The sequence below is a fragment of the Sarcophilus harrisii genome, chromosome 5, assembly GCF_902635505.1.
Source record: "Sarcophilus harrisii chromosome 5, mSarHar1.11, whole genome shotgun sequence".
NCBI lineage: Eukaryota > Metazoa > Chordata > Mammalia > Dasyuromorphia > Dasyuridae > Sarcophilus > Sarcophilus harrisii.
The window spans coordinates 25,308,669-25,334,097 of NC_045430.1; the positions used below are offsets into that span (position 1 = coordinate 25,308,669).

General features: G+C 33.8%; 1 protein-coding gene across 1 annotated transcript in view; it reads right to left on the reverse strand.

Annotated features, from left to right (window-relative positions):
• Positions 1 to 2,881: 2,881 nt before the first annotated feature.
• The window catches only part of ACTR6 (actin related protein 6), a 36,180-nt gene continuing 13,632 nt past the window's right edge, over positions 2,882 to 25,429 (reverse strand). The window contains exons 7-11 of the mRNA XM_003771061.4: positions 25,214 to 25,312; positions 25,047 to 25,125; positions 21,327 to 21,498; positions 7,759 to 7,897; positions 2,882 to 3,495 (exon numbers count right to left, since the gene is read on the reverse strand). Of these exons, the coding sequence (XP_003771109.1) occupies positions 3,366 to 3,495; positions 7,759 to 7,897; positions 21,327 to 21,498; positions 25,047 to 25,125; positions 25,214 to 25,312 (619 nt within the window). The 3' untranslated portion in view covers positions 2,882 to 3,365. The remainder of the gene's footprint in view (positions 3,496 to 7,758; positions 7,898 to 21,326; positions 21,499 to 25,046; positions 25,126 to 25,213; positions 25,313 to 25,429) is intronic.

Genomic DNA, 25,429 nt, shown 5'->3' on the forward strand with positions numbered 1-25,429 from the left:
GGTATAGTAGATAGAGCACCAGGACCTGAGTCCAAATCTGACCTCAGACACTTAATACATCCTGGCTGTGTGACCCAGGGCAAGTCATTTAACACCAATTACCTCAGTCAAAACAACAACAACATCTTCATAACAATCATGCAGTCAACTAAGAAAAATTACCATGTTGACCATATCCAAAAATCATGTCTCCTTCCACATTTTCTTTCTGTCATCTTCCTGGCAGGAGGTGGCTTACAATTTTTCATCTTTCAGCTTTTAATCAAGATGTAGCACTGAACTCATCAGAATTTTCATTTTTCTTCAATCTAAAGGTTTTATTATAATAAATAATTATTGTATGAAATTTTTCTCCTGGCTCTGCTAACTTCCCTCTCTTCTTCATGTCCCAAAAGTCTTAATAGTTTCTCTCAGAAACTTCCCTTTTTGTTATTTCTTATGACATAAGATTCCGTTATTACATCTGTGTACCATCATTTCTTTAGTCTTTCCCCAGTAAGTAAAGACACCCTGCCATCTTAGTTTCAAAAGTTTTGCTACTGTACATGTTTTTGTACATCTGATATATGGGTCTATATCTGGGATATAGACTTAATAGTGTTAATATTGAGTCAAAAGGTATGCCTGGTTCAATATTGGATCAGAGGTCCAAACTGCTTTCCAGAAAGGCATGACCAACTCATGGCTCAAACAACATGCATCTTTTCATTGTGTCACCAATTTTGATTATTCTGAGAGCGTGGTATTCCATAATTCACAACCATAGAGGATTACTCACTGATAAACCTTTAGCATTAAAATGATTTGGTTTTGTGGCAAAAAGCCATTTAGAATTATTGGAGTGGTTAAGTTCCCCAAATAAAATATATTCATGTTTTCACTTATATAAATCTGAGCTGACTCATATACAACAGATGGATTAACTCACTGAGTTGATCCAACTGAATGTTATAAAATGGACAATATATCCACTTCGTTTTGCAACTGTAGATGGCTCTTCTATCAATCAAAGGTGGGAAACGGCATCTATATCGTAGGGGTATTGGGAAGATCAGATGAGATCATTAATGTGCACAGAATATTTTATAAATTTTATATCTTGGCTATTGTCTGAAAAATAAATAAAATTTAATTAATTATCAGACAACCACATTCAGAAAAGTGCCTGGCATATACATATAAGTCCTTGCCCTGAAGTGTTTGCCCTTCTCACTATCACAAGCAAATCCCTATAGTATAAAACACGGAGGCTGTTTTGGTATAATGGGTGATAAAATGGACTAGTAGTCAAAGACTCAGGTTCTGAGCCCAGTTTGATCACCCACTCATTCTGTGACCTTAAGGGAAGTCACTTCCCTTCCTAGGGCTGTGGTTTTGTTATTGGTATCATCTCAGTTTTTTAAACTATTTGAGTCATAACCCCATATGGATTCTTGTAACTAAGTGGGGTGAGGAGAAGGTTGTGAAGTTATGATTTATTAAAATAATAATAAATATTTGATTTGTATACCTACTTTATGCACTTTATGACTCAGGATCATGTAAAACTTTCTCAAGCAAAAAGGGGTCGTGAGTGGAAAAAGTTTTAACTTGCTCCAAAGAACAAACAGCATGACCTTGATGTAGTGCCTCTAGAGCAGTACAAAGTGCCAAGAACCATGGAAGTTCATGACTTTGACTTGGGAGAGAACACATAAGGTAGTACGGTAACAATACAGCGCTGCAAGTCATAATGGTGCTTGTGGACTGGCTGGAGACCAGCAATGTACTCCAACTGGAATACAAATCATATATACAAGACAAAGCAAAACACAACTGGGAAGAAGGGTTGAGCTGGGCTATCTTGTTGAGTACAATTGTACTTTATTCAGTGAGCCAGTGGAGCATGACTCCACATCTCTAAGGTGGCAGACAAGTTTCTTTTGCCACGTTACACAAGATTAGTTTGATGAAGAACCAACCTAAAAGAGTATTCATGGTCATAAGGCTGGCATTTGTTTCACAAAAAGGCTTGTGATCATGAAAACTACTGGGCAATTTGGGGTAGCCCAGTGTCACTGCAATGTGTTAAGATAAATGTCCAGACTGACCAGTAGCATAGCTTGTCTACTGGACTGCACCCCATCTGAATAAGAAGCACTGCTTCATCCTATGTGGGTAGTTAGGCTCCATTCCTTTCAGTGGTTGTTCATCTCATTTGGAGGCTCCACACTATCCTTGGAGTTACTGCAGTCCAAGTGATGTTATCCATAATCAGACTGCAAAACTTAGAAAATACCCATACCTACCTAAGCCTGGGCCGTTTCCATCAATTCCAAGAATAAGTACACATGGAAAATGTCTGAAAGTCTGAGAAAGGGAGATAGCAACTTTTTACAAATATTTTAGAAGACTGCCTCTTCACAGACTGAAAAGTGTAGGATGAGAGTTTGTTAATGACTGACAAATATTTGAGTTAAATGTCTTAAATCATGTCCTCTAACCAAATGTCTTCCTGTCAGAATTATGACAGATACTTTAAAAATATATATATGAGAGAGAAGTGTGTCTGATAATACTTGGATTACTAACTACGAAGAGACATAAAAACAGGGCAATATATACTTTTCAAAGGCATTTGCCCCCATCAATGTAATAAAGCCAAAGTCAGGTCTACATTAATTCAGATTACCCAAGAGACTGCAGGAGTCCAGATCCTCCTCTTTGTTTATTTCATTGTGCTGGATACATCTAGCCATGGACCAATGCAAAACCTCCTAAATTTCTTCATAACCTTGACAAGCTGACATTCTTTTCATTCAAAAACAATATGAACAACAGTGTTTTGTGGAATGAGTGAAATAAAACATTTTTTAAAATAAAAACTGAACAGAAACAGAAATCATACACTAAAGGCAATTTATTAAATATGCTCTAAGTAAAAATTAGAACACTTTAAATTATCATTCCCATCATATATACATACACAATATATAAAAGAATATGAAAACTAAATGAAGTCAAAAATTTCCAATAACAAATGCAAAAAAATGAACTATCAAAGACTAAATCTGTTCTTTTAACTAAAAAGAATAAAATTTTAAATGCATTTAGTCTTTCATTCATCAATGAAAAGTAACCTGCCCTAAAAAAGATAGTGCAAGCCCTGACAGAAGCCTCGCTCCTAAATAAGTGTACAATAAAAGTACATACACCTTTTTGTGTATTTACCATTTATGGTATGAGTCACTGAAGCTAAGCTTTCCAAAGCGCTAACATAAAGTATGTCAATCAACTCAAGATACTTTCCAAGATGAAAGATTACAATAGTGCTCATTAGCTTCTTTAAAAAGAACTGCATAAAGACATCCATTCAGGAACGTTCTTTAAATATCAAATTTCTCTTCACATATGCAATGTCCATTTTCTTCATAATCTTCTCTTGTTACCACCATATCTTCAAAATCATCATTCTCTGATATTAGCTTTCCACCTTCCCAGGAATAAGTAATTGGACTGAAAATAAAAATAAATGAACTAAGATGAAGTTGCAAAAGCTACTAGCAATCTTTATCCAACTATGAAACAAATTGTACTGAAAAGGAAATACTGATGTCTTCCCTGAGAAGCTGAATAACCTAAACAAGGAACACATTCTGAGGGCAAACATAAAGACGAGGTTTTTGGGCTTTCATTTTGGGACAAAGTATTCAACACCACCTGGTAAGTCTTCCCCTTCTTCACCCTGTACCTGCAGCATTAGATTTTTGTGACTAAATACAAATACTAATAACATGGCCAGAATCTCCCCTAGTAATACTTGTAGCTTTCACTTCCCCTAGAAAGGCTGTTTTTAATTGAGAACCAAGGCACAAAGGGTAATCATATCAGTGTTCTGCTGTTTGGGTTGACACTCACCTTTCTCCCATGTGTAATGATATTATCCTTCATAAAAAAATATAAATGATTAAAACCATTTCTAGTCACACAAAAAAAGTGCTCTAAATCACTATTGATTAGAGAAATACAAATTAAGAAAACACTTGAAGTACCACCTTAAAACTCTGAAATTGGCTAAGATGACAGAAAAAGATAATAACAGATAATGGAGGGGATGTGGGAAAGCTGGGGCATTAATACATTGTTGGTGGAATTGTGAATGGATCCAACCATTCTGTAGAGCAATCTGGAACTATGCCCAAAGAGTTATCATACTGTGCATACCCTTTGATCCCGTAGTGTTACTACTGGGCTTATATCCCAAAGAGATCTTAAAGGAGGGAAAGGGACCCATATGTGCAAAAATGTTTGTGGCAGCCCTCTTTGTAGTGGCTAGAAACTGGAAACCGAGTGGATGTCCACCAGTTGGAGAATAGCCGAGTAAATTGTGGTATATGAATGTTACAGAATATTATTGTTCTATAAGAAATGATCAGCAGGATGATTTTAGAGAGACTGGAGAGACTTATATGAACTGATGCTAAGTGAAGTGAGCAGAACCAAGAGATCATTGTACACAGCAACAAGAAGATTATGTATTTGATCAACTGTGACAGACTTAGCTCTTTTCAACAATGACGTGATTCAAGACAATTTCAGTAGACTTGTGATGGAAAGTGCCATCTACAAGAACTATGCATACTGAAAATGGATCAAAGCATAGAATTTTCACCATTTTTGTTGCTATTTGCCCAATTTTTTTCCTCTCTCATGTTCCCCCCCCCCCCCGATCTGATTTTTCTTGTGCAGCATGTTGAATATGGCAATATGTTTAGAAGAACTGCTCATGTTTTAACCTATATCAGATTGCTTGCTGACTTAGGGAAGGGAGAAGGATGGATAAAAATTTGGAACGCAAGGTTTTGCAAAGGTGAATGTTGAAACCTATCTTTGCCTGTATTTGAAAAAATAAAATACTATTAAAATCTTTTTTAAAAAGAACATAAATGACAACATTTGAGTTAAATTTTAACAAACTTTAATTAAAATTAAACTGAAAACAGATGAACATTCCTGGCTAGAGAGCCAATCTAGAAGTTAGGAGCATTTGGGTTCCTGCCACGCCTTTGATACATCCAGGCTAAGTGAGAATCCTAGGACTGACTTACCTTCTCTCTATTGGGAGACAGAATTCTTGCAACCCAATTCCTTAACCCAAGCTTGCATACAGTGTAGTCATAAAGAATGCCTTGTGAAGGTTTGGAGCAAGGATGCAGAACTAGCATCAATCTACCTCCACAGGGTCAAAAAAATAAAACAAAATAAAATAACCTGCCCCAGGGAAGTAGCAAAAACTGACTGACTAGAGGCTTCCTGATCAATCACCTCCCAAGTCACGCAATCCTTTCAATTCCTGTCTGTAGTACAGAAATCATTTTTAACAAGAACAGTAATGCAGCCATAGGGCAGATAGCAGGCCTTCACATTAAGAAGACACCAAAGAATGGCTTCTATCTCATGCCTACTTTGTGACTCTGGGCAAGGTCTTTAACTTTTCCACAGCCCATGCCACTTCTAGGACTCTCTCAGCTGCAAAACAGGGGCCAATCTACATGGATAGAAGGGTTTCTTTACTAGAATTTCCCTTTAACAATGACATCATAGAACTGGTCTAAAAAAATTAAGGCTTAACAGAATTAATGCAAGTCACAAAGTATTTGTAATGCTGTTACTTTGCCTAAAAAAAAAAACTCACATAAAATTATGCAATATATAAAAATATAAACTCTAAACTCCAACATCTTAACAGGACTTAAAATTTGCTGAGGTGATAAAACATAAATTAATCTAAATTGAAGACACTAAGTCAAAATAAAACTGTCTTGAGACAATAAATGCAACAGGAACTTAAAAACAACATATTCAAAGATCTGATTTTGATCATCCACAAATGGGGTTAGGACTCTCCAACTCTTGGAGGCCATCTGGTTGATGTGGGCACAGCACTGTTTGATGCTTATTCACTGTTCGACCATGGGCCCTCACCCACAGCAGGCAGCCTCAGTCCCCTCCTCTGTACAAAGATGGAACTGGACCAAACATCTCCAAAGGCCCTTCTGGTCCCATATTAGGACTTTCTTTGTTCCTATTTCCTTTCATACTCATAACTCAAAATTTAACTAGAAAGGAAACAATGCCATCTTTAATCATGCTTCCTCACATATCCATAGTACTCAGTAATATTGCTGCAAGCCTTTTTTTTTTTAATTCCTGAGTCCTATAATATAAAAATGCTCAAGACTTATATTTAAGAATATACAAGGTTCAATCAGATAATTTAAGTAGATATGAATGTCTATATTAAAAGATATGCAGTTTTAAAGCCTTAAAAAAAGAACTGAGTCAAATTTATAAAAATATAAGTCATTTCTTACTGATAAATGGTCAAAGAATAAAAAGAGGCAGTTTTCAGAAGAAGAAAACAAAGTTATCAATAGTCATTTGAAAAAAAATACTTTAAATATTGATTAGAGAAATGCAAATTAAAGCAAATTATAACATCTCACACCCATTACATTGACTGATATGAGAAAAAAGGAAAATGATAAATGTTAGAAGGGATGTGCAAAAAGTGGAATGCTAATAACACTGCTAGCAGAATTGTGAACTGATCCAACCATTCTAGAGAATAATTTGGAATTATGTCCAAAGGGCTATAAAACTGATATCCTTTGATCCAGTGATACCATTCATAGACATGTATCCCAAAGGGAGCAAAGAAAAAGCTATATAGACAAAAATTTTGTAGCAACTCATTTTGTGGTAGCAAAAAATTGGAAATGGAGGCAGGGAGGGGCTATCAATTGGGGAATAACCAAACAAGTTATGGTATATGATTGTTAGAGATGATTATTGTGCTAGAAGAAATAAGCAGGATTCTTTCAAAAAAAAAACCCGGGAACACTTTTATATGGACTGATACAAAGTGAGCAGAACCAAAAGAAAACTACATTTAACAGCAATTGTAAACAATGATCAACCAATTGTGAATGATTCTGAGCAATACAATGATATATTACAAAGAACTTCTAATGAAAAATGCTATCCCACCTTCAGAGAGAAAGAAATGATGGAATCTAAATGCAGATGAAAGCATATTTTTTTAACTTTATTTTTCTTGAGGGTTTTTTTGCTTTCCTTTTGCAATATGGCAATAAGGAAATGGTTTGCTTGACTGCACATATATAATCTATAGCAGCCTGTGTGCCTTGTCAAAGAGAAAGGAGGACACAGAAAGAAAGAATCTGGAACTCAAAATTTTTAAAAATGAATTTTTTTTATATGTAATTAAGAAAAAACAATTCTAAAATAATCCAGAGAGACAATATGGCATAATGAATAGGGTTCTGGACTCAGAATGAAGAAGAATGAGGACCAAATCTCATATCAGTCACTTATTAGTGGAGAATGTGCTACTCATTTAACCTCTTCCAGTTTCAGTAAAAAAGGAGATAAAAATAGTATGGTATATTGTTCATAAGTGACATTAAAAATTGTTTTTACATATAATTGAGAAAAAATTAAAAAGGAAAAAATCAATGGCTTGTACTCAGGGCTATATTTGAAAAAACTGACATGTGTAAAATGTAAACAATAGCCAATACAATACAGTTTTGTACTAAAGATTTAAGAATATGTGGGGTTTTTTTTTTTAATTATTCTTAAGGATTATGGCTGGTTTCTGAAAAGGATGAATCTGTAAATGTGTCCTCCAAACCATTACCATCAATAAAAAGAACTCCAGGACTAGTCCCACTCCCATCAGAAACTCACACTTACTTTTCAGGAAGCACAACAGAAACATCATAATCTGTTGGCGTGAGACACCGAACCTCTGAGTAAACTCGATCCCTGAATCCTGGAAAGAGGGTGTTTCCTCCAGTCAAAACAATATTCTTGAAGAAATGGGGCTGCATTTCTTGTGAAGAAAAAAGGTAGAGTATTAATAAAAATTTAGTTTCAGTGTAACGGGCTGAAACTGAGCAGATGCACTTGGACAGCTGAGCACTTAATGCTAATTACTTATTGGACAATACTCTATTAACATATGCTTGGAAAATGGCCCACCCCACTGTTCTGTACTGGCTTGATCTGTTGGTATATAGAGAGATTTGGAGGAGGGATTAGAGGGTGGAGTGAGACAAATGAGTGTGACTCCTGGCAGAGTGAGGAAGAGGAGATTCTTGTGTCCATTCCTCTCATTTCAACCAAGAATAAAGACCAAGGATTTTTGATTATCCTGACTCCGGCTGATTCTAAAGTATCCAGGGTGTTAACTTGGTCCCCACAATTGGCATCCAACATGTGGACCAAGGACCCTACTTTCACAGAAGTCCCCAATGACCAGGAAATTGGGTGAGTATTTTAATAGACAAACAGGAAACTTATTTGTTAAGGACTAAACTAGTAACCTTTTCTAGCTGAAATGGAGCAGATATTAGGAAAAGATTCTCCCCCATCCCCATCTCTAACCCTACCCCAAAGGAGATCTGCAGGAAGCATACTCAGACTGATAAAGAGACAGGGTTTAATTATGACTTGGGAGGAGATTGATGGATTCCTTGATACTTTAGAATGTACAAGCCCTTGGTTCTTCAATGAAGAAGATATAAGGGCAGATAACTGGAAACTTGTAGGAGATCAACTATGTGAATATTATAATGATAATGGTTCCAATTCAATTTCCAAAGAAACATTCTATATATACAACATAATACAATTGGCCTTAAAAAAAAATCCTGCAAGTTATAGAAAAAAGAAAAGTTTTCAGAAAAAACGAAGGGAATGGGGGAGGAAGAAAAGAAAGTTTAATACCATTCGGAGGGCGAGGAGTTCCAAGGTTCAAGGGTTTATTTTTTTCCCACCCTTCCAAAAGCGAAAATTGGGAAAACCCATCAACTCCATCTTCCAGGATGGAGGGAGGAGGAAAAGGAGAAAAGGTACCATAAAGAATCCCCCTTCCTCTAATTAAAAGATTAAAAGCCAAGGGAGGAAGGATAAGTTAGTTGAAACTGAAATGACCTGTGACAAATAATTCCCCAGGTCAAGAAAGAAAGTAATTTGAAAAGAAACTTAAAGACCTAAAAAAGGCTTCTTTTTTGGGGAACGGGCAAGATTTAAAAATTTCATAATCTTAACCCCTTACGGAAATCTTAGAAGGCATCTGAATGACAAATTTGGGTTTTTCTGAATATAGGACTTGTAGGATACAAGCCCCAAAAAAAGTAAAGGGAGTTAATACTAATCCGGAAATAAAGGATAGGTTCCAAACATTTCAGAAATTAAAAATAAAAATAGCAAATTCCCGAAGAGAGGGTTTCCACAATCAAACAAAAAGAGGGCCTTAAAAATTAAAACCAAAATGAACCTTTGGATTTTGTGGGCTTTGGCTGTTTACGCCTTTGAAAAAATACAAACATAACAACTTCAAAAGAAAAGTACGAGGGGAGGAAAAAATTTATTAGACAGCAAGGATGCCCAGAGGAAGAAAGATTGCCCAGTGGGCAAAAACCCTTTTATAGCCGGCAAAGGAGATTCCCAAGATTCCAAAATGGGAAAAAGGTCCCTTCTGGCGGACTTCCAGGAATTTGTAAAGTTTCAATTTAAAAATCTTAAACCCCAATTTCAGAGACAGTATGATAAAAACGGGTGGGGAAAAGACCCAAGCCCCAGTCCAAAATGCAAACACTTCCATGCATCAGAATTGACTGTCGGGAAATGGAAGGGGCCCACCCCCAGGGCCCCAGGCAAAAATACTTGGGGGTGGGGCGGGCCTTACAACCCAAGGGAAATCCAGACCCAGCAAACCAATCACCAGGAAGCTCTAGGGGGAGAAAGGGGAACCAGCCTCAGAGGAAGAATGATGGGGAAAAGGCAACTTAGGGAGAAGGAGTTTTTACTGGGAAACAGTCCCCTGGAAGGTGGAAACTTTTCCCGCCCAATTCCCTTTGCTCCAGGGAAACAGTGGCGACCACAGAGACCATGTGTCAAAAAAAGTGATCCAAAGAATGTGGGAAATTGGGGCTGGAGAAAACCCCAGCAAAAACGGAGACACCAATACAGGAGCAAAGTGGACATCAACAGGGAGAAGATAGAGGGTTTAATGAACAGCCCCATAAGCAATTGGGAAGTTGTTTGTAAGCCAAAATCCGGAATATCGCCCAGCACGGGACCTAAGCCCAGCTCATTTCATATAAATGGAAAAAGGTTTAAACAAGAATGGAAATTGAGGTGCCAAGGGCCCAGTCACCAAAAGGAGAACCTAATACGGAAGAGGATAAAGAGCAAGTTGACCCTTTAATGGACTGGGGAAATAGTTTTTTATTTTTTAACAAAAAAAATCCCCATCAACAGGAGGGAAGACTTTTTAAAAATTGGAAAAATAGATTGGTTTTTAGGGAGGCAAAGGAAAGCCTGTCAACCCACCCGTTTCATAAGGGAAAATGATACCCACATGGATGAAAAGTCAAAAAGCGAAAAATTGGGCCTTTTAGATATTACAGGAAATTGGAATTTAACCCTTTAATCCGAATTTCCCCATATTTTTAAAAAAATTGGAAAAATGGAGGTTTGACTATTTGAAAGTTAAATAACAAAGGAAACTTGGAATTTTAGTGACTCCATTCACCAATTGCCCAGAGAAGGGCCTCCCTTTAGGTTTGAATTGATTTTTTTTATTCGAAAGGAGGATATGAAAAATTTGTTTCATGCCCAGATTCTTAGCTGGCCTTATAAAAATTGGGAAATTTTGCCCAGGGAAAGAAAAACGCCCCACTTTTAGAAAAATGTAGTTGCCCCTACCCAGTAAAAAAGATTTAAAAGTAATTTAATTACAGGATAATATTGGGGCCCACCTAGGAAAAAGTCAAAGGTATTCTAAAAAGACCTAAACCTAAGGAACAAATTTGAAAATCCAGGAAAATTCAAAAATTCCCAAATTATTTAGGATTGGAACCCTGGTGTTTACAAAAAAACTTTCCTTAAAACAGGAAGCAAAACCTTTAAATACTTTGAAATGAAGGAAAATCCGGATGGTATGAGGCTTGACCCAATTTTGCAAAATTATTAAATTTAGGGGAATGTTTAAAATATATGTAAGTGAGAGGGAAGGGAAGGTTAAGAGGTTGAATGGTTTTATATTGGTTAAAGGCTAAAATTTTGGAAATTGTGCCAAAAAAAAAGTTTTTCAGAGAAGTGTAAGGGGCTCCTTCCCAGACAAAAAGGGCCTTTCCCTTGTGCTTTTGGGTGAATTTTTAAAGGCTTATGAGTAGTAATTTTTGGGATAAGATAAAGATATAATTTTTATAATTAATGAAAATTTTATAAAATATCCCGAAAATTTTTTAGCCAGGCCCTTTTCAATGGGTTCCCTTAGATAAAAGATTTTTAATAATTTAAATGGATTTTGAAGAAAAGGTTTTAAAGTTTTTAGCCAATATTTTATCCAAATAAATATTTTAATATTTCGTGATTTAACTATAAAGAGAGAGAGTTTTTTAGTCCATTTAAGAATGAATTGTAGGAATATTCTAGTTTACTTTTACCCAGGAGATATAAATATTATTGATTTATTCAGTAGGTTGGTAAAAGATAAAAGCCCAAATAAAATTTGCAGCTTTAATATAATCAACCTTTAAGAACCAAAGAAGTAAAAAGAATTAGGTAAGATTTATATTTTGATGTCCACTCTGTAGACTCGGTCCTTTTCTGATGGTAATTAAAGGAGATAGCCTTTGTATGTTGGCCAATACCCTTTTATTCTGAAGCCCAAGAATTTCATTTTAAATATCATGGTGTGGTTTTACGTTACAATTTGAATAAAAGAGAAGAAGTAGGGGTTGTGTCAGCTTGCCTTTCCTTTCCCGCCCACACGCCTAGGGAAGATCCCGAGTTTGAGAACCAATGAATTTCAAATGGATGGACCCATTATAAATCTTTTGGTCACCTTGTCTTTATCCAGTTGTAGACACTTTTTGGATCACTTTTGCAATACCAGCAGAAAAGAGAAAGCCGAGGGTTGAGTTCTTTTTCAAGAATTGATTGGTGTGCCACAAGCAATAAAAAAAATGGACCTGATATATTTCTAAAATTTTGACACTTTTGTGACAGTATAAGATTTTAAAAAAGGAACCTTTAATCTTCAAGGACAGGCAAGAAAGGAGAAAAGAGAATTAAATGCTCCAAAACCAAAAGAAAGGGGGAGCCAAAGAACCCTAGAAACTTAAATTTAGCCTTTCACTATTCTTGATTTTTTTTTATTTAAAAATTTTATGGACAGAACCATGCAGGGTAGTTTTTTACAACATTATCCCTTGCACCCTTCTGTTCTGATTTTTCCCCCTCCTCCAAATTTTCCCCAGATGGCAAGCAGTCCATACATGTTAGATAGGTTACAGAATCTTGGATAAATATGTGAGAAAAAGTTTTCTTGTTGCTCAAGGAGAATTTTTGAAGGTATAAATAACCTAAAGAAACAAAAATGCAAAGTTTACATTCATTTCCTAGTGCTCTTCTTTGGGTGTAGCTGCTTCTTCCATCCTTGATAATTGCTCAGTTGATCTTGTCTTTGTTGAAGAAATCTCATCAGAATACACCTCATAAGTATCACTGTTGAGGATACAATGATTTCTGGTTCTGCCATTTCACAGACGTTCTGCCAGTCTCACCAATCCTCTTTGTATTCGCCCTTGTTTGGGCTTTAAGAACAATAATATTCATAAATTCATATACCATAATTTACTCAACCATTCTCCAAATGATGGGATCCATTATTTTCCAGTTTGGCACTAAAAAGGGCTCCCAAAAACATTTTGGACATACAGGTCCTTTCCTTTTTAGTATCTCTTTGGGGGAAAGCCAGTAGAGACACTGCTGGATCAAAGGAGCAAGTTTGATAACTTTTGGGCATAGTTCCAAATTGCTCTTGGCTGGATGTATTCATACCCACCAACAATGTATCAGTGTCCCTGTTTTCCCATCCCCTCCAATATTCTTATTATCTTTCCCCTCCCAAATCTGACAGGTGTATAGTGGTTCTCAGAGTTGTTTAATTTGCATTTCTGATCAATAGTGAGAAACACTTTTCATATGAGAAATTGTTTTAATTTCATTCTGAAAATTGTTCATTCCTTTGACCATTTATCAATTGAGAATGGCTTTGATTTCAAAATTAGAGTCAATGTCCTATTTTTGGAAATGAGTCCACGAACCTTTATGTAAAAAAGTTTTCCCAGTTTATTGTTTCTCTAATCTTGCCTCATTAGTTTTGTTTGTACAAAACTTTTCAATTTATAGTCAAATTTTTCAATTTTGTAATCAATAGTATCTCTAGTTCTTCTTTGGTCATAAACCTTCCTCTTCCAATCAAGAGGTAAACATCCTATGCTCTTCCAATTTATTTATGATCCATTTTATGCTTGATCATGAACCTATTTTGACCTTATTTGTGTACGTGTTAATGTGGGTCAATTTAGTTTCTGCCATACAACCAATTTTCCCAGCAATTTTTAAATAATTATTTTATCCCAAAAACTGGGGTCTTTGGGTTTGTAAAACTAGATAATTAAATTTTGGCGTTCTGTTTTGAACCTAATCTATTCCATTGACCAAAGTCTATTTTTAGCCAATACCAAATAGTTTTAAATCCCTTTATAATATAATTTTTAGATCTGGTAATTTAGGCCACCTTCATTTGATTTTTTTTCAAACCCTTTGAAATTTTGGACCTTTTTTATGAATATTTGGAATATTACTGTTCTGTGAAATGACCAAAGGATGATTTGAAATAGAATTTAAAACGATGCTGAGGAAATGAGAGGACCAGGAGATCAAATATAAACAAAATACTTATACCAGTTCTGATGGACCAGGGCCATCCTCAGCAACGAGGATCAACCAAATCTTCAAAGGAGGTAATGAACTGAATCCAGCCCAGAAAAGAACCTGGGAGATGACTAAAACCATTAATTGAATTCAACCTTTATTTATGCACACCTGCATTTTACTTTCACAAGCTAATTGTACAATATTTCAGAGTCTGATTCTTTTTGTAAGCAAAAAACGCTTTTTATGTATACTTATTGTGTATCTAATTTAATTTTAATATATTTAACATCTATTATCCCCATCTAGGGAGGGGGGGGTAAGAGGTGAAAAAATTAACAAGAGGTTTAATTGTTTCGTAAAGTTACCCATGCAAATATCCTGAAAAAAAGGATATTAAAAAAAAATTTTGACCTTTTTTTTCCATATGAACTTTGTTGTTATTTTTTCAGGTCATAAAATAGTTTTTGGGAAGTCGATTGGTATACCCTAAATAAATAGATTAGTTTAGGTATTGTCATCTTTTTATATTTGCTCCCAAATCCAAGAGCATTTAAATTATTTTTAGGTTAGTTCAGACTTAATTTGTGGGAAAGTGTTTTGTGTTTTTCTATAAAGTTTTGATTTTCCCTTGGCAGATAGATTCCTAAATATTTTTTACTATCAGTAGCTTTTAAAATTTTTTGAATTTGACTGTTGGATTTTTGTTATGATATATAAGAATGCTGATACTTAGGGGTTTTTTTGAATTTTAAAGTATTATTTCTAATAACTTTTAGAATTGGGGTTTCTAAGTATAATCATATCATCAGAAAGAGTGATAATTTGGTTTCCTATTGCCATTTTTTCCTTTAATATCTTTCTTCAGCTCATTGCCTAGCTAGATTTCAATACAATATTAAATAGTAATGGTATAATGGCAACCTTTTTCATCCTGATCTTATTGGGAATGGTTGCAGTTTGTCCCTATTAATATGATGTTTAAAGTGGTTTTAAAAGATGCTGATTATTTTAAGAAAAGTCCATTTATTCCTATACTCAAGTGTTTTTAATAGGAATGGATGTTGGATTTTATCAAATGTTTTTCGCATCTATTGAGATGATCATATGGTTTTTGTTATTTTTTAAATTTAATTATGTTGATAGTTTTCCAATATTGAACCAGCCCCATTCTGGTATAAATCCTATTGATCATGGTGAATTATTGGGGATGATTTTCTGTAGTCTTTTTGTAATATTTTATTTAAGATTTTAGATAATATTCATTTGGAGATTGGTCTATAGTTTTTCTGTTTTCAACTACCGTTTAGGATAAAGTACCATGTTCGTTATAGAAGGAATTTGTGGGATCTCTCCCTATTTTATCAAATAATTTATATAGCATTGCAATTGTTCTTTAAATGTTTGAAATTCATGTAAATCCATCTGGTCCTGGGGATTTTTTTGGGAGGTTTAATTGCCTGTTCTATTTTTTTCTGAAATGGGACTATTCCGCAATTTACCCTTCCCTCTGTTAGTCTAGGAAGTCATATTTTGGGGTAGTCATCCATTTCACTTAGGGTTATCAAATTTATTCATAAAGTTGAGCAAAATAACTCCAATTTCTTAATTTCCCTTCATTGGTGGAAAGTTCTTCCTTTTCATTTTTAAGACTACTAATTTCATTTTCCTCCTCCTTTTTCTAACGATTAAAAGGTTTATCAATTTTATTTTTTTCCAAAACCAATCTTAGTTTTATTTATTAGTTCAATAGATTTTTTAGTTTCAATATTATTAATTTCTCCTTTTAATTTTGAATTTTGTTTAGTAATTGATTGGGGGTTTTTAATTTGGTTTTTTAGTTTTTGTTGGTTCATTTTCCTTTTTTTTTTTTTGTTCAAAAAGTTTAAATAAAGTTTTATTCCGCGGTGATCCCCAAAATTTTGGGTAGATGTTACCGTTATTATTTGAGGAAGATGTTTTTAATTTTTTTTCACAATTTTTGAGATTTTTGTTTCCAATTCTTTTTGTTTATTTACCTTTTTTGTTGAATGTAGTTTTTTGATTGTGATTGAAAAAGCTTTCATTTCTTTCCCCGATTTAATTTTGGAGGTTTTTGTTTTTATGGTAATTTGTAGGTTATGAGTTGAGAAGAAAGTGTATTTTTTTTACCATTAGTTTTTCCAAGATTATTCTTAGTTTTTGTTTTTTTTTTTTATTTTTTTTTTTGTTTTGTGATTTGATTTATTTTAAATTGAGTGTGGATGAGGCCCCTTTATTGTTTTTGCTTTTCTTTTCGAATTTCCCTTAATTTTTTAGGAAGTTAGAAACCACGGTATATTTTAAATTGAATTTGTTTATTGTTATAGTATTTTTAGAAGATATAGTTTTTCCTTTTTTTAATTAGATTATTTTGTTTCTGATTTGGGGATGGCATTTTTTGATTCACCGGAAGATAATAGTTGGATTTTTATTGTATGTTCTTGTTTTAAAATGTGTTTTGTAAAAATTTGTAGGGTTCTGATTTTTATCCAGTTTGTTATTTTATGAGGAGTTTCCCTTCCATTTTTAAGATTACTTTTTTTTAATCCTATTTTAAATTATGTTTTTTTTTGCCCTCCTTCCCCTTTTAGTATTAAATTTTGGTTTACTTTGGCCCCAGTTTCCCTTTTAGTACCCTTTTCCCTTTAATTTTTCCCTTTTTGTATTTTTTTTATTTTTTTCCTTTTCCTTTTTCCCTTTCCACTTTTTAATGGGTGGGAAGATTTTAAAAAAATGTTTTTTTTTTTTTGGGAACCTGATGAGAGTAAGATTTTAAATGTTTCTTGTTCCCCAGAATGATAGGTTTTCAATAGAAGTTTTTTATTTTTTCTTTTACAATTTTTTATTTTTAGCACGAACCAAAATAATTTTTTTAAAAAAAAGTTTATTTTTTATTTTTTTACCCATTTTTGGAGATAAATTTTTGTTTGTTGTTTTTTTTAAAAAGAAATGTTTTGTTTAAATGTCCATCTTTTAAAAAGCTGAGTTTATTTTTTTTTGATTTCAAGGGAATTTAAGGCCTTTGTTTTTTGTTAAAAATTTTCTTTGATTTTTTTTATTTATTTGAAAATGTTTTTTCATTTTAATTTTTTTTTTAATTTAAAAATTTTGGACCCTTTTTTGGGTTTTTATTTATTTTTTTTATTGTTTGCGATTTTTCCGGTTTTTATTTTGGCTTTTTTTTTTTTAAAATTTTTGGTTTTTTTTCAATTTTCAGTTTTTCTTTTTTTTATTTTTTCAGGTTTTGTTTTTTCAATAAATAACCTTTCCTTTTTTTTTCTGAAAACCCCGCCCAGAGCGTTTTTTTTTTTTTCTGATTTTTGTAGTTTTTTTTATTTTTTTTATTTTTTTTTGCCCAGGATTTTTATGTGTTTTTTGGGGGTGGTTTTTTTTAACTTTTTTTGTGAGATTTTTTTTCTCCACCTTTGTTTTGACTTTTGGGGGTTTTTTTCCGGTTTTAGGGATTGTTTTTTTTGTTTAAATTTTTTAATGGTGGGGCTTTTCTAGCCCCCAAGGGATTTTTTTGAGGGGTGGGGACAAATGTTTGGGGTTTCCTTTTTCTTTTGGTTTTTCTGGGTTTCAATTTCTTTGGATTTTTTCCCTTTTGTTGGGGGGTTTTTCGGGGGAGGTTCCAGTTTTTTGAAGCAGGGGATGTGGAGAAGGTTTGGTGGTAAAAAGGGAAGAGGTTAGGTTTGGGAAAGAGTTTTCCTTACGGTGAGGGAGATGGGGTTTTCAAAAATTTCCGTTAGAAATGACGTTTTGGGAACTGGAGGAAGCACTTTATGGGAAATTTTGGGGTTTGGGATTGGGGTTGAGGTGAATGGATTTGGGAAAAGGTTTGCCCGGTTTGGGGAATTTTTCCCCAGGTTGGAAACCCCCAGGAAAGAGGGGCAGGCTTGCCCCGTTTGGAGGTTTGTAAACTGGGCCAAACCCCAAGGGATGGGTAGGGTGTTTGTGCCTAGTTTTAGCAATTTGTTTAGGGGGTTTTGGTTTTTTTTTAAAATTGTTGGGGTTTTTTTGGTACTGCTTTGTAAAGGCAAAAGGGTTAGTTTTGGGAATTTTTTTAAAGGTGTTTGGATTTGTTAGGTTTACCCCGCCCCGGATTTTTTTTAAAAACCGTTTTGATTATTTGTTTTATTTATGAATTAAATTTTTAGGTTTGGTAAATTGGTTTTAGGGGAGGGGAGGGAGTAAAGTGGTTTTTGGGGATTTGGCTTTTCTTTTTTTGGTTTTGGGAAAATACTGGGTTTCAAAAGAAACCCAGAAATTTTAGTAATTTCTTTGTGCTTTTAAACCCCGGGGTGAATAAGGGGAAGAAGGGTAATTCTTTTAAAGTTTTGCCCTTCTGGAGGAGGGGGGGGTGGGTTTTCTTTTTGGGAAGAAGGCCCAGGAGAAGTATTTTTGGGGGCTTTCTACTTCCCCTGAAGAGAGGGAGGGTTACCTGGTTCAAAAAAAAAGGAAATGGTTTTTGAAACGAAAGATTTGGGATTTGAAACCCTGGAATTAGGATTTTTGAACATTAAGGTGTTGAAAAAATTTTGGTTTTCAAACTATTTGTTGTGGCTTAAAATCAAATTGTTTTAGAAAGAGGGATTTGGAAAAAGGGGGATTTGGGGGTATGTAAAGAATAAAAGTTTTTAAATCTTGGTTAGAAGGGAGTTTTTAATCTCTCTTTCTAGGATTTAAATTTTTTAAAACCTTTGATTCAAGTTTGTTTTCTAAAGTGTACCAGTTTGTTAACCGGCCCCCTCGGGGAAGAACCCAATAGGGCATTTTTTTTCTAATTAGGGTTTTGGTACTTTTTAATTGATTCGAGAAACCTGAATCTTCCCGGTTTTTCTTTTGGATGGGGAGGGAAATTCATTTTTCTATTTCCCCCTAAATTATGTATCATTTTTGGGTTGGACTTCCTTTGGGCCACCTCCCCTGGAAGTCGGGAGGGTTAACCCTTTTTAAAAAAAGTTAAAGGGTTAAACAAAATTTAATTAATTAAGGCATATTTAGACTAATTAATATCTTGGGTGGCCTTCCATATTTGTCCTAAGTTTTTAAAAATTTTAAGAAAAATAGGGGTTTAAAAAAATAAATTCGGAATGAGGAAAGGAGTTGCCATTTTAACCGGGTTTCCGTATATTCTGTTTGGGGAACTGGCCCAACTGGGAAAGTAAAAGATAAGCTTTTAATTACCTTCAAGAAAACTTGGCAATTTTAAATTTAAAAAGGAAAAAAAGATTCATTTTTTTTAGGGGGTGGATTTTTTTTTCCCTCCAACCTGAAAATCTTTTTTGTAAACTCTACGTAAACCATTTCCGATGTTAAAGCTTTACTTTTTTGAAAAAAAAAAAATTGAAATTAAATTTCATTAACAACTTTTATGGCCCAAGATTAATAAATCTTTTCTATAAATACAAAAATATTTAAAGAAATGGGCTAGGGTTTCAACAATTAAATTTTGATGATGGAAGAGTTGCCATAAAGCTGGGTGAGTATCTGTAAATATTTCAGGGGAAATCAGAGGGAGCAGGACATGGGAAGATGGAAGATTGTTGCAAATGCTCTACTGTCCCAAGGACCTCTCACCAAATAAAAGACAAAAAGAGATCATTTTAATCTTAGCCTTCAGTATTCCTCCACCTGCAAAAATCTCTTATTTCCATCAAGCATTCACTGTGTAAGGCCAAATTTTCCTGCCATGTTTAAGCTACTTCTTGGAAGAAGAAAAAAAATCTGAATCATCATTAACACTTGTTGACTGGCCCCCTGAGTTTTATTTAGTGAAATCTTAGTTCAGTATATTAAGTAGGACTCAGGAGATATCTAAAAAGCATTACTCTTCAAAACTCATTACAATTAGTTTACAGACCTATGAATAATCCAAAGAGGTTGAGAATCATTCTACTCATTTTCTTTTTTCATTTGTTTTTGCTGAGACAATTGGAGTTAAATGACTTGCCCAGGGTCACACAGCTAGGAAGAATTAAGTAAGAACTCGAGTCCTCCTGACTTCAGGGCTGGTGCTCTATCCACTGCGCCACTTAGCTGCCCCCCATTCTACTTATTTTCAATTGAAAACCATTAAGATGACAATTTATAAATATCTCTAACCTAATTTGGACTAACTTAAATAGTATTAAAATAAAGGTCAAAAATTAGGATCCATATACTTTGAAACTACTAGCTATCTCAGTAACTATTTATTGGAAAAGCCCTCTGTGAGCAAGAAAGCATGATAAATGCTCAAAAAATGTGAGTTATTCACTGAAATAATCCTCTGAAATATATATCCAAAATTCAAATTAGTCATGATTCCTTCATACTAAAAACATACAAAGGACTGATACAGGAAAAATATCAGACGATAGTATGGAATCTCCTTTTTTCTAATACAATATTAAATAATAGTGGTGATAATGGACATTCTTGTTTCTTATTGGGAATGTGCCCAGCTTTTCTCTATTACAAATAATGCTTGCTGATGGTTTTAGACAGATTGCTTGTCATTTTAAGGGAAAACTCCTTTTATTCCTATGTCTCTAGTGTTGTTGATGTTGGTTTTGAGGCAACTGGGGTTAAGTGACTTGCCCAGGGTCACACAGCTAAGACATATTAAGTATCTGAAGCCCAATTTGAAGTCGGGTCCTCCTGACTCCAGGGCTGGTGCTCTGTCCACTGAGTCATCTAGCTATCTTTCCCTAGTGTTTTTAATAGAAATGAGTGCTGTATTTTGTCAAAAGCTTTTTCTGCATCTATTGATATTATCGTTTGATTTGTTAATTTTATTGTTGATATGTTTCCTGATATTGAACCAGGCCTGCATTCCTGGTATAAATTGCACTTGGATATAGTGTGTTATACTGCTAACAAGTTGTTATAATCTCTTTGCTAATATTTTATTTTAAATTTTTGCATCAATATTCATTAGGGAGATTGGCCTGTAATTTTCTTTCTCTGTTCCGGCTCTTCCTGATTTAGATATCAGGACCATATTTGTGTCACAGAAGGAATTTGGCAGAACTCCTTTGTTACCTATTTTTTCAAATAGTTTATATAGTATTGAAATTAATTGTTCTTTAAGTGTTCGGTAGAATTCACTTGTAAATCCATCTGGCCCTAAAGATTTTTTCCTAGGGAGTTCTTTGATGGCTCTTCTATTTCTTTTTTTAAATGGGGCTATTTAATATATTTCCTCTTCTATTAACGTAGGCAACTTTCATCTATTTTAATTAAGATTGTCAGATTTGCTGGCATACAACTAGGCAAAATAGCTCATAATTGTTACTTTAATTTCTTTTTCTCTTTTTTCTTTGTCTTTGTAGTTAGATTTTTATCAATTAGAATATGTTAAATTAAGATGCTCTTTCCATAATCCTTCCAATTGTAAGAGCATGTGATTATACTATTACTGTTCAATATTTGGTGGGTCAAGGGCACACAAAGGAAGCACAAATATTCATACTTTCAATCTACAGCTACAGATCAGAACATCTATGTAATTATAACTGTACCTTCGGGCAGATTCTGAATGGAATAGACAATAGCTTCTGGAATTCCCATTTCTTGAATGCCTATATCAGAAGGATTAAAAAGTATTTCTGGAACAGCAAATCTCTCATTTGCCAAACGAAGAATTTGTTCCCCAGACTTATACTTTCCACTTAATACCATCTCTTCCCTTGGCTAAAAAAAAGAAAAACAGAAAAATAAATTAAAATAAATTGAGATTACCTAATTCATATATTATTAACATAAACAGCAATGATACTAGTAGATAAGAAGGTTCATAAAACCTGGAAGCATAATCTATCTCTAGATGCCCATAACAATAACTAGTTCAAAAAGAAAAGTCTAATCCACAGACACTAAAAAGTTTAACAAACTGAGTAAAGCAGCATCTACTTGGATTTTATTATCTATTTTCTTTTCTTTCTTTCTTTCTTTCTTTTTTTTTTTTTTTTGCTGAGGCAATTGGGGTTAAGTGACTTGTCCAGGATCACACAGCTAGGAAGGGTTAAGTGTCTGAGACCAGCTTTGAACTCAGGTCCTCCTGACCTCAGGGCTGGTGCTCTATCCACTGCACCACCTAGCTGCCTTATATTACCTATTTTCAAAGCAAATTTCTCATAGACAAATTATACTTTCAAACTTCAATGCATCTAAGATTTTACACCAATCTAGGTTAAGTGGATTTTACTTTAAGAGAACAGGGAAGCCCAAGATACAAACTTGAAAACATTTATAACCAAATTCAAAAAGAAAAATGCTAATTATACACAAACCCAATAAACCCAATAAAAATTCGTGGAAGAGTTATAGAGAGAATGGTAGAGAAAAAATTAGGAAAAGAAATGAGAGTGATTCAAGAAAATTATGAAAAGAGAATTTAACTAGGCAAAAGAGGCACAAAAATAAATTGAAGAAAATAACATCTTAAAAAAACAGGACTGGCTTAATGGAAAAGGAAATACAAAAGCTCAATAAAGAAAATAATTCCTCAGAAATTAGAATTAGAAACCTAAAAGCCCATGACTCCATAAGGCATCAAGAAACAATAAAACAAAATCAAAAGAATGAAAAATATGAAATATATGTTGGAAAAATAATTGACATAGAAAATGCATCAAAGAGAATCTAAAAATTACTGGACTACTCAAAAGCCACCATCAAACAAGGGGGCTTAGACACCATTTCAAGAAATTGTCAAGGAAAATTGTCTCAATATTTTGGATCCAGAATATGAAGGAATACATTGATCATCACCTGAAGAGATCTCAAAATGAAAAGTCCTAGGAATTTTACCACCAAATTCCAGAGCTCCCAGTCAAAGAAAAAAATATGGCTAGAAGCAATTCAAATATTGTGGAGCCATAGTCAGCATTACACAAAATTTAGTGGCTTTCATGTTAACCAAGTTGAAGGTATGAAATATGATTATTTCAGAAGGATGAAGGGAAATGCACAATAATCATAACTGAGTGTAAGTGGAATTAACTCTCATATAAAAGAGGGATAACAGAATGGATGAGAAAGCATATGCTGTTTACAAGAGGCATTTCAAACAGAAAGACACACATTTAAAAAAATGTTGGAGCAGAATTTATTATGCTTCAGCTGAAGTTAAAAAAAAAAGGGTTAGAGACTGTGACTTCAGACAAAGGAAATGCAAGGAAAGATCTAATTAACAGATATAATCAAAGAAATTTTGCTTAAAAAGTACAATAAATAATGGAATAATATCCAAAAATATTTAGAACAAGTTTCTCTAATAAAAGGCTTTATAAAATGGAGTCAAATTTGTAAAAAATAAGAGCCATTCCTCAAGTGATGAATGGCCAAAGGATACAAACAGGCAATTAATTTTCAGAAGAGGAAATCAAAGTTATCTAAAGTTATGAAAAAAAAAAAACGCTCTAAATTGCAATTGATCACAGAAAGGCAAATTAAAACCATGTTGAGGGACTTTACATATCAGAAATGACAACTGCTGGAGAAGATGAAAGAAAATCAGGCACACTAATGAACTCTCAATGGAGCAATGAACAGGTTCAGCCATCCTGAAAAACAATTTGGAACAATGCCTAGAAGGCTATAAAACTGAGCTCCCTTTTGGACCCAGAAATATTACTATTAGGTCTGTATCCCAAAGAAAAGAATGAAAACAAAAAAAGGACCCATCTGTACAAAAATATTTATAGCAGGTCTTTTTGTGGTAGCAAAGAACTGGATAACGAAGGGATGTTCATTCAACTAAGGAATGAGTGAACAAGTTGTCACATGATAGTGATGATTGCGATAGACTACTACTATGCTTTAAGAAACGACTGGGGGAGACATTTTATTAAAAAAATATGGCAAGACCTATATGATCTGATGCAAAATTAAGTGAAAAGAGCTGGGAAATCACTGCACACAGTAACAGCAATGCTGTGATGATGACTACCTGTGCAAAAAATTGACTATTCTGATTAACACAATGATCCAAGATAATTCCTCATGAGGAAAAAATATTGTCTACCTCCAGAGAGAGAGCTGATGAATTCATGCAAAATGATATATAATTTTCTAACTTGCTTTATTTCTTCATTGCTTAAACTGTTATTCTTAGGAGATCCTGAGTTCAAATGAGAGTCTCAGACTAGCCATATAATCTTGGGAAAGTCATTTAACCCCAGCTGCCTCTTGGTTAAAAAAAATATATATATACAATATTATATGAAGGTTTTATCTTTTTAAAATGAGTATTTCAAGTGAGATGTATTTTAGTCACATAAAAATAAGAATTTTGGAAAAAAGAACTTAGACATAGTTATTTTAGTTACAAAAGTAATAAATATAGGTCACAATCACTGCACAGCTCTCATCAATCCAGTTCTGGTAGCATCCATTAAGAAGTGTAATTACTATAAACTGTGCCACTCTTTTAGGAAGCAATCAGCATCATCCATCACTTAATCCTGTTCAACTTAGGTCAGAGAAGAGGTTATAGAGAACATAATAATGCTGCACAAAGGTATCAATTTTCAGCAAACAGCCCAAAGCAAGGTTCCTGTTACTTGTGATCATGGAATCCATAAAGACCATATGAAGGCTTTTCTACTTACAAAAATGAGAAAATATTTGTGATAAATGCTTTTAACTGTATGGATTTTAAAACTCCTGAATACAAAGCACTGAAATTCCAAATTTTAACAACATCCTAACTAAAAATCATTGTATGACACTTATGTCATTCTTTTCACATATCTTTTTTTTTTTTTTTTTTAAATTGAGGCAACTGGGGTTAAGTGACTTGCCCAGAGTCGCACAGCTAGGAAGTGTTAAGTGTCTGAGGATAGATTTGAACTCAGGTCCTCCTAATTTCAGGGCTGGTGCTCTGTCCACTGTGCCACCTAGCTGCCCCTCTTTTCACTTATCTTAACCAATATTATCAAGTGGTTCAATTTTTGTGTTTGTGTAAAAATTTCTTCCCTGTAATTCAAATTACATATTAATAAAAAACAAATACATGATGTCAGCTAAGTAAATACAAAATTATAATTTCAGAATTTTCCCTAATACATAAGAAATAGGTCTCCAAATACAATAAAACTTATGAACACATTATTAATATATTAATAGTCACTGGAAAAATTAGTATTAAAATGATTACTCTTAGTCTCCCTCTGAAATATTGCCAATCATGAAAACATTAACACTTAACTCAAAAACTATAACCTCCACAAAATTACCTTACAAAACCCCTTTTTAATTGTGCTGAAATCAGGCAAAACGTAGTCTACCATAACTGTATTTTCTTCTCCTTTTAATCTGAAAAAAGAAAAGAGATTTTAAAAGTTCAGTTTTATATTACATGACCTGCAACTGACTTCAAATATTAGTATATCAAGATGCATACTTTGCAATATCCATGTCCTTATAAAAATCTTGAGACACATAGCATACATCTTCTTTCACCTGATTAATTACATGTGTTTCATCCATGACATGTAGCTGTCTGCAAATAAATGAAATAGAGAAAATTTGAAATTTAAAATATGGGTCACAATGACTTTTTTTTTTTTAAGTTTTTCTTAAATTCTACATTAAAGATAAAAACAGGAAGACTTAAAGA